General features: G+C 41.8%; 1 protein-coding gene across 2 annotated transcripts in view; it reads left to right on the top strand.

Annotated features, from left to right (window-relative positions):
* Positions 1–7,170: 7,170 nt before the first annotated feature.
* The window catches only part of Rnf212 (ring finger protein 212), a 66,042-nt gene continuing 62,838 nt past the window's right edge, over positions 7,171–10,374 (top strand). For both annotated transcript variants that reach the window (XM_035447473.1, XM_035447474.1), the window contains exon 1: positions 7,171–7,318. In XM_035447473.1, coding sequence (XP_035303364.1) covers positions 7,183–7,318 — 136 coding nt within the window. In that variant the 5' untranslated portion in view covers positions 7,171–7,182. The remainder of the gene's footprint in view (positions 7,319–10,374) is intronic.

Raw genomic sequence — 10,374 nt, 5'->3', positions numbered from 1 at the left:
ACTCACTCCAGATAACCAGACACAGTCCTAGAACAACATGACGTCTACTGGACAGTACATAAACAAAGACCGAGAGCAACGCTCTGCTCTAGACATGCCAAGAGACATCACCTTAATCAGCCCTGGGTATAGAGCATCTCCCCCAGGATCATGACCCATGAATCAGACACTTCTGTTACACACTGGACCTGAATATCAGCTAAGATACACTGCACAGATGAGCAGCCCTAGCAGGATTGGCTTAGGACCATAAATGGGAATTCAGAGTGTGAACCTTGTGTGATGACCCTTGGCATACTCAAATGTTATACTAAGTATAACATTTATACTTATAAATGTTATACTAAGTATGCATATCTACCTTCTTGCTCACAAAAGTTAGAATCACTTTCCTATGACTGATGATTGCCTTAAGTCTGCAGCAGGATGAGGAAAGGAAAACTTTTCCAAACAAAATGCAAGAGAACAGATTTTTTAAAGAAACAGTGTTTGATTTCTATTACACATCTAAAACAACTTGTTTTGCTCTAATTGCTTTATTAGTCTAAAGAACTTTTGAAAACAAATTAATCCCTGTATGTTTGTATGTTTGAGAGAATGTCTTCCATGTGTGTACAGGTGACACACCAAAAAAATGCCTATCAGATTCCCTGAACCTAGAGTAGCAGGTAGTTATGAGCCTCCTGATTTGGATGCTGGGATATGAACTCAGGTCATCACCAAGAAAAAAATGTGTTGAGCCACCTGCCAAGCCTAATAATACTTTTTATCCAATAATCTAAAAGTCTTACACAGATTAACAACAACACATAAATAAATAAAGTATATAAATGATCCTAGGGGACATAATGCATCAATATTAAGATGTTGTTTGTGGTCAATTTGCACCATAAATTGAATACAATCCAAAGACAATGCCCAACAATTTATAAGAAAAAAGCTGATTACAAAGCTACATGCAAAGTGGAAACACTCGGAATGCTCAATGCAGTTATATATATATAAAAAAAACAGTACACACATTGATATAATATGACTTCTATATTTACCAGGGAAGTTACAATAATCAAGAACGTGTACAATATTTGTAAAAGAATAGAGGGTAGAGAGAAAGTCAAGAACAAAAGCAGGAAAATCAACTTTTAACCAAAAGACCAAAGGAAACTCAGCCAAACACAGCTACCTGTGATTCTATGTGTACAAAAAAGAAAGAAACACAGATTGCACAATTCCAAAAACTTAAAAGTGACCCTTAAACTGTTAATTTTCTGACCCTCCAGATATTGATATTTCTTCCAGAGAGGCCCCATGGTCTGGAGCCATCCCAGCAAATGTAAGTGATCTCCTCCCGAGCCTTCTATGACTCTACAGTCCCTCGTGCCCCCTTGTGGTTTCAGGAAAACCCAGCCCCAATGATGCCCAATCAAAAAACAATGTGAATAATTTAATGTCTGTTTCCTGCCACATGGATTATGTCACAATATGTGGCATCTTCTCTATTCACCTGCAAAATACTATGCTAACCTGAAATACCTCTACAGCTCAGAAACTCCTTTTGTGCCCTGGAACTGAACTTCACTGAATCCCGTCATGGTAGCTGTCAGTAGCGTAAAGCTGAAAGCATTCTAATTCTGTATTGCTGAAGGGTGATTCCCCATCACCTCCTTTCTATCAGTTTCTAAACTATCTGTAACATTTGTAAGACAAACTTGAAAGTAGAAGGTAACATCCAGAACTTCTAGAAACTAGACCTTGAGTTTTGCAATCTGCCTTCCCACTGCACAACAAAAGCAATGCCTGTGTGTGAACACTGAACAGTGATATTACTAGCTCATAATCTCCCATGCCAGGATTGCAGAGCCTCCCTGTCCCCAAAGAATCCACACTCAACAAAAGCTCAGAGGCCAAGGGCCCCTGCCCAGGACAACACAGGCACCAACATAACCTCAGTCTGCCTCATGGTCCATCCCAGTCCAAGCAGTCCAGATTCTGATAGCTCAGCCAACCTGCTCTTCCTGGTCTGGGGACGGTGGCCCTCATACTCACTATGGCATGGCTTGTGGTCTTCCTTACAGCTCCCCATAGCAGAACAGGAGGAGAATCCTGGAAAGAACCTGTAAACTACCTCCCACTGGTGTTCCTGATGGCTAAGCCTTCCTAAAGTTCATCATTAGTTAAGATGACCCTGCTGGGCTTCAGGGCATTAGCAGTCACCCTACTGCATGAGCAGAGATCAAATGACTCAGACCACACAGGCCCTCCCAGATTTGCCCTTCCACACTACAGTCAGAGACTCCTAATCTGGGAAATTCGTAGTTTAGCAAAATCCTCCAATCTCAAAGAGCACTTCCTGTTTCTATTCCAAGGCACAGGATCCTATGTGTGCACATTCAATTACACACTCAATGTCTAGCACAGACGACCCTTTGCTTCATAGCTGGGAGGTCCTGCAACCAAACACAGGTCACATTCAAACAGGATCTGTTGTTAAACAAAAAGAGGCCATGGATGAGAACACAAGGAAGGGGCTATGGGAGGCCTTGGAGGCAGGAAAGAGACAGTGGAAATAATGTAATTATAATCCCCAAAAAATATGTTAAAAAGTCGAAACAGGCTTTATGGCCATGTGCTCCAGAGACTAGGGATTTGTATTAGAACACACCAAGTACTACTCACACCATTTCTCTCAGGGTAACACCACTTTAGTCAGTTCTATTTAGGTTGAAATGGTGGACTGGGGAGATGTCTCAGCAGTTAAGAGTACTTACTGCTCTTCCAGAGGTCCTGAGTTCAATTCCCAGCAACCACATGGTGGCTCCCAACCACCTTGAATGAGATCTGGTACCCTCTGCTGGCATGCAGGCAGAAGACTGTATACATAATAAATAAATAAAATCTTTAAAAAAAAGAAATGGTGTAACTACAGTAATTTGGTTTCATTATAAGTTCTATTCTTTATCTAGATTCTTGGGTTTTTTTGTTGTTTTTTTGTTTTTGTTTTTGTTTTTTGTTTTTTGTTTTTTTTTTGCTTTTTGAGACAGGGTTTCTCTGTGTAGCTATGAAGCCTATCCTGGCAGTCGCTCTGGAGACCAGGCTGGCCTCAAACTCACAGAGATCCGCCTGCCTCTGCCTCCCGAGTGCTGGGATTGAGCCAACGCCCGGCTCTTTATCTAGATTCTTGATTGCCTGACTTGTATAACTGATAAATGGACAGTCAGGACATTTATGGAACATCTAAAATTGATTACCTGACTCCACATGGCTAATGTCAACTACTGCCATGGCAGGAAATCTTTTTTCCTTCTTCTTGCCCCTCCCTTTCTGTTCTGTGACTACACCTGCTTTGCACTTGGTGAATGAAATTCTTACACAGGTTCCTCCTTCATTTGTAAATTCACATCAAAATCTAAAGAACTTGGAGAATACTCATTTACTGGTTATTTTTCCTTCCCAGAGACCAGTCAAGGCCCAGCCTGGAAGGAGTTGCATGACTGCCATTGCAACACTGGGCAGCAGAGGCAGGATTAGGTGTTGAAAGCAATTCCCAATTACATAGTGTGAGGTGAGCCTGAGCTACAGGAGACATTGATCAAAACCAGTGGTTCTCAACTTTTCTAATGCTGTGACCCTTTAGTACAGTTCCTCATGATGTGGAGACTACCAACCATAAATAAAGTTATTTTCAGTGCTACTTCAAAACTATAATTATGCTGTTATGAATTGTAATATAAACATCTGTGTTTTCCGGTGGTCTTAGGCCAGTCCTGTGATAGGGTCATTTGAGCCCCCCATAGGGAGCTGTGACCTCATAGGTTGAGAACTACTGCTCTAAACTGATACATATAAGTAAATAAATAAATAGATAAATAAATAAATAAATAAACAGCACTTAAGAAAAAAATGAAGTGAAATTCTTAAACCAGGAAACAATGGAAAATAGAAACAAAGGGATTGTGGCAGTAATGCATTTAAAGAAGATGAAATTTTAAAAAATTTTATCAATAATTGATTTTTAAAGGAGATAAAAATAACTGAAAGAACACTTAGCTGTACTGACTATGAAACAGAGTAGGCCCTTCTCTAGTAGGGAGAATGCCATTAATAAGACACTGTGTGACTTTGTCCCATGTAAAATGTTAGCTACTGAGTGCTGTAAGCTGACACATGGAGTTACAGCTAATGGCCTATGCCTCAAACCTCTGAGCCGACTTAAAGGATTGCACATACATATCTGCATAGGATAGTTGCCTAATTGCAAATTCAATATTCATTGGCTCAAGATAACCTTTCCAAGTTTTACACCCACACTGGTCTGTGTTCATTCACATGACATGAATTAAAACATGCTGGGAAATTACAAAAATATCACTGATACTACAATCAGGTCCCTTTTCCTGATGGTGACTCCAGTAGCTGATTGTCTGCCCTGTTTCCCTGCAGTGTACACAAAAAACTATGCCTCCTATTTTGTTCTGAAGACAGAAGCAATGCTCCACATGCAAATCCATTTCCTGTGACTGCTTTGGATAGTTGACTTCATGACTCAAATGGACAATTTTAAATCTCTGAGGTGATACTGTCACTTAATTTAAGAATTTTGGAGGTGCAAATAGAGTGTCTCGGAGAGCAACAGAGTGGAATCAAAGCCACCTAAGTCAACGTAAGAGAGTTTGTCTCAGAAACATTTTTTTTCTAACAAGACGGAAATGCAGCTGTCCTAGAATTAATATGTCTTTCCAGGGAGAAATTGCTTCACACACTTGGGAGATTAATAAAGAAAAATCTCTTTATTGATGGTATGCATCCATCTCTAGCTAATACTCAAAGAGCCAGCTTAGACACACTTGCATTCCAAATATGCCATCCTCCTTAAGTGTCTTTTAGGTTCATGCTTCAGGTTACACTTTGAACAAATTAAATAGAGACAGGCATCCTGTGGGTCTAGCCACAGGCATATGGGAGGATTACACAGCAAAGATATATCCTAGAATAAATTCTTAGGTACACCAGTGACCTGGCCATGAACTCACAGAGATCTGCCTGCCTCTGCCTCTGCCTCTGCCTCCGGAATGGTGGAATTTAAGCTTCTTAAGAATAGTATCTTGCAGCCGGGCGTTGGTGGCGCACACCTTTAATCCCAGCACTCGGGAGGCAGAGGCAGGTGGATTTCTGTGAGTTCGAGACCAGCCTGGTCTACAAGGGCTAGTTCCAGGTCAACCTCCAAAGCCACAGAGAAACCTTGTCTTGAAAAACAAAAAAAAAAAAAAAAACAAGAATAGCATCTTGTATACTACTCCCGGTGCAGGGGGGTGGGGGGGGATGGAAGGAATAGGAGACTTCTGAAGTAGCAGGAAGCATCATATGATGGGAAAAATTTAGGAGGGGCTACTCAAATGACTCGACACAAGGGGAACATAGAGTATAATAAGATCTGGTGCCCTCTTCCAGTGTGTAGACACGCATGCAGGCAAAACACTATACATAATAAATAAACTTTTTTAATAAATAAATATTTTAAGAAAGACACAGCACAATGGTTCCTGTGTTACTCACCCTGCCTTACTTCCACCAGAGACAAAGACTTTTTCTAGATCAACAAATATAAGTATGTGCTTTTCTGTGGGCATAGGAAGTAAGCCTGATAGCACTCAAGCTAAATTCCCACTTTAAAAGATGGCTTTCTCATAGGTGCACATGTAGAATCCACCTCCTCCCAAGTCTTTCCCAGGTTATATACTCTAGCTCCTCCCTAAACCACAAGGTCACATGTCACTAGGACTGAACTGCATACAGTTGCCTGTGAAAGGGTATGTATACCAGAAGGAGAGGATGCCTTCTTCTATGATGGAATACCAACAGTCAGCAAACCCAGTGGTGGTCATCCTTTGTAAGAAGGCACAGCTGATCATAGGACAATGGCAGTTATTTGTCTTAAGATAGTGCTGAGCAACAATAATTAAAGAAAAAAAGCTGAATAAAAACTGTGAATAAGATAATATAATAAATTAATATTTCCTAGGTACAATCTATTAAACTAAACCACAGAGAAAACACAAGGCAGTCAGTCTTCATATAATACTTGGCATCATTAGTATAACTATGCTTTTGGTTTTTAATAGGTATATGTAGCCAATACAAAAAAATAACAAATATATAACAAAACATCATCAAATCGATGTGTACAGCACCCTGTACAACACAACTAAGTAATCAATCTTACTCCAGCTTACCACAGAGATATCTATACACAGAGGGTCTTTCTATCCTCTCCATGGATGAGCTTCTCATTAGCTGTTTTAACCACAGATGTATGATCAACCACAGTATTCATAAAAGGTGAACAAACATTTATATCATAACATCCTAATCTCTAACAGGACTGGTTAACATACTGCTTATCTTTGGGGTATTTTAGAGGCCACCGCTCCCTTAGCTAAATTCTCCATTGTGTGACTTACAATCTCCTAAGCACTGGTAAATCATTTATATCAACAATTCTATTCTTCTGCATCATAGTTTATTAGTGGAGTTCTACTCAACACATGAGATGCTATGTACAACCTCCACAAATGAATTCCAAATGTATCTTACACCCAAATGTCAAATGCAAAGTGCAGAACTTCCAGAAGATGTTTGAGAAACTCGGCCTCTCCAAGTCTGGCCTCGGGAGCTTTCTCTAAGGCCCTGATGCAAAACAAACTCCTTCTCTAAAACCAGAAATATGCTTGGGAGAGCTTGTAAAGGTCTGGGGCCAGGGCCTTTGGGAAGGGTTATTCAGATACTGATAACCCAACTCCACACATTGGTCTGTGGTTATTAGTACCAATGCCATTGTGGACCTTGATAATAATGTTGTTGAGTTACCCTGTGTTCCTCTTGTGCAACATTGTCTGATTAGCCTCCTTCTGAATTTGTATACTTCCTTTTAAAACGGTATCCATTAGTTTACATTAGCCAGAGACTTGCTGTTAAATTTGGCACAAATCTCCAGCCAGGGTAGAAGCCGCGGGGGGGGGGGGACGGGGACGGGGGACGGGACGGGGGGACGGGGACGGGGGGACGGGGACGGGGGGACGGGGACGGGGGGACGGGGACGGGGACGGGGACGGACGACCCTGCATTGTTGTCCTTCAGCTCACTGGGTCCTGCCAGTCATATCTCACTAGCCAATCAGAGCCTCCCATGGGCTCTCCAGTCAACTGGGAGGATTTCTTCCGGGTGCCAGGCTCTGCTCCTTTGCTGAGGAAGACGGAAGTTGCTGCTGCGACTTTGGCTGTCCTGTGGGAAGAGTCCAGGCAAACGCGGCAGTCGCACCATGGTGAGTGAGCGGCCGCTGTCCCCAGACTGGGTGGAGCGGTTGGCTGAGCCACAGGAGCAGGTGTGGTGGGTCCTCCCCCGCCTGGGTGGGAGCCAGCGGCCAGACGCAGAGTTCCGCATGTTCCTGCCTGATCCTGAGAAGTCCTGCTTGGTTCATCCCAGGGACTGGCCGCCAGCCTCTGAGTAACTTCGTTCCACAGGCTGCATCTGCGCAGGGCATTAGGAGCGGAACTGTGCATAAAAAATATCCTTGTAGACGTCACTGTGAAATGTCGGTGCCTGTGGTGCCTGTAACGTCACTATGTAAGGCAGATTTGCCAAACTCGGAGAAGTTCTGCACTTTTAACATTTTAGGTGGAGGATCCGTTTGGAGTTAATTCTGTGGAGCTTGTAAACAGTACCTCCTTGTAGAGTAGCACTCCACTGCTAAACTGTGATGTGGAAGAGTAGAATTGATGGTATAAGGATTTACCAATTCTTAGGAGACACTGAGTAAAAAAGTAGGATTAACCTGGGGAGGGCTGCCTCTCAAATGCCCCAATACTCTGTTAGAGATTAGCATGATAAGGTGTAAATGTTTGTTCAGTAATGGAGACAAGCCTGATTTACAACCAGCAAAAAGACCCATCCGTCCATTAAAAAACTGGCCTCTAATGTGTTGCTCAAGGAGCCATTACAGGGTCACAACCAACAGTAAGTCCTGGTGTGCATGAAGATATGGTAATTCAGAACAGCTACATCTCCAGCGTTTTTGAAAAGTGGTTTTGAATCAAGGTCTCCTATACAGATTTAGGTGGACTTGAACCCTGTCTGTAGTGCATTGCCCTTGTTATCCTCCTGACTAGTCATCTTAAATTCTTGGATTACAGGTCTGCAGCACCACAGAGTTCTAAAATTATCAGTCACATAGTGGACTGTCGATTTCAGTAACAGGAAAAGGATTTGGGTGTGGAGCACGGCTTCTCCTTTCAGACCAGAAGAGGAAGAACAGTGTACTGGGTACACTGCATCGGGAAACAGACTAGACAATAGCTAGATCAGAGACTGAAAGTTTAAGGGAGTGAGCTTTAGGGATCTCCATCCTAAAGAAGGACCTGTTAGGGCAGAGTGAGTGACAGTGTAATTTAATCCTTTGTATTAATTCCTTCCATATGAAGACAGAATTGGTGGGTGTACAATTTAGGGAGAGTAACTTGAACTATTCAATTTTCAGTTAGGGAACTCTCCTATGCAGATAATGTAATCCTGGTTGACACAATTAAGTCAGCTCAGAGGTTTGAGACACAGGCCATTGGCTATAACTCCATGTGTCAGCTTACAACACTTAATAGCTAACATTTTACATGTGACAAAGTGATACAGTGTCTTGTTAATGTCATTCTTCCTACTAGGAAAGTGCCTACTGTTTCAAAGTCAGTATAGCTAAGTGTTCTTCCAATTATTTTTAATCATTTTAAAAAGTCAGTTATTGGTGTCAGTTTTAACATTTCATTTTCTTTTGGTTTTTCAAGACAGCATTTCTTAGTGTAGCCCTGGCTGTCCTGGAATGAGCGCTGTAGAGCAGGCTGGCCTCGAACTCACAGATCTGCCTGCCTCTGCCTCCCAAGTGTTGGGATTAAAGGTGTATGCCACCACCACCCAGCCAAATTTCATTTTCTTTAAATGTATTACTGCTCTAATCTCTCTTTCTGTTTCCCGATATTTTGCTGTCATTAAGAATTTCATTAAATTTTTTTCTTAATTGCTATGTATGTATGCATTTATTTATTTATTTATTTATTTATATCAGTTTAGAGCAATGGTTCCCAACCTGGGGGTTGAGGCTGCATTTAAGGGATCTAATAACCCTATCAAAGGAGTGACTTAAGGCCATTGGAAAACAGATATCGATATAAAAGGTCATGGCATTAGGAAGGTTGAGATCCACTGGTTTAGATCAATGTCTCCTATAGCTCAGGCTTGCCTCACACTATGTAATTGAGAATTGCTTTGAACACTTACTCCTGCCTCTACTGCAAATAGATGGGAAGACAGTCCTGCAGCTCCTACCAGGCTGGACCTTGACTGTTCTGTGAGAAGGAAAAATAGACCAGTGAATGAGTGTTCTCCAACTCCTTTGACTTTGGGGGGGGGACTTACAAATGAAGAGGGACCTGTGTAAGAATTGAGTTCCCTGAACAACTGTAAAGCAGATGTAGTTACAGCACAGAAAGGGAGAGGCAAGAAGGAGGGTAAAAGCTTTCCTTCTTTGACAGTAGTTGACATTAGAAATAAGCTGTGAGATGATCAATTTTAGATGATCAATAAGTGTCCTGACTGGCCGTTTCTCTGGTTCACAGACCAGACAATAAAAATCTGGATAAACTGAACTTTTGTGAATACAAATAACTGTAGTTACACTAGTTCCACCAAAATGGAACTGGATAAAATATGTGGCCCTGCCTAAAATGACTGTTTTCCAGGTTTAAGATGATAACCTGAGAGGAAATTGTGTGAGTAGTACTTGGTGTGCTCTGATATAAATCCCTAGTCTTCATGGCCATGAAGCCTGATTCAACTTTCTAATGTGATTTTTTAGAATTATAATAATATCATTTCTACTACCTTTCTTGTATCCAAGCCCTCCCATAGACACTTGATTGTTTTCTAATCCATCTCCTATTTTTGCTTTAACAACAGTTACTGTTTGAATGTGACCTGTGTTTGGCTGCAGGACCTCTGAGCTATGAAGGAAAGGGTTCACTGCACTGGACATTGAATGTGTATTGGAATGTGCACACCAAGGACTCTGTGCCTTGGAAGAGGAACAGGAAGTGTTCTGGGAGAATAGAAGATTCTACTAAACTACACATTTCTCATACTAGGTCCCTGTGTGATCTTAGGGTAGAAGGGTAGAGCTGTGATTGCCTGTGCTGTCTGAGTCATTTGATCTCTGTTTACCCAGTGAGGTTACTGCTAATGTCTGGAGCCCCAGCTGGGAGGTCCTAACTCTGGGAAGGCTTAGCAATCAGGAGCACCATTGGGAGGTAGCTTACGGGTTCTTTCCAGGATTCTCCT

The sequence above is a fragment of the Cricetulus griseus genome, chromosome 7 (assembly GCF_003668045.3).
Source record: "Cricetulus griseus strain 17A/GY chromosome 7, alternate assembly CriGri-PICRH-1.0, whole genome shotgun sequence".
NCBI lineage: Eukaryota > Metazoa > Chordata > Mammalia > Rodentia > Cricetidae > Cricetulus > Cricetulus griseus.
This window is presented reverse-complemented; position numbering and strand designations above follow the sequence as displayed.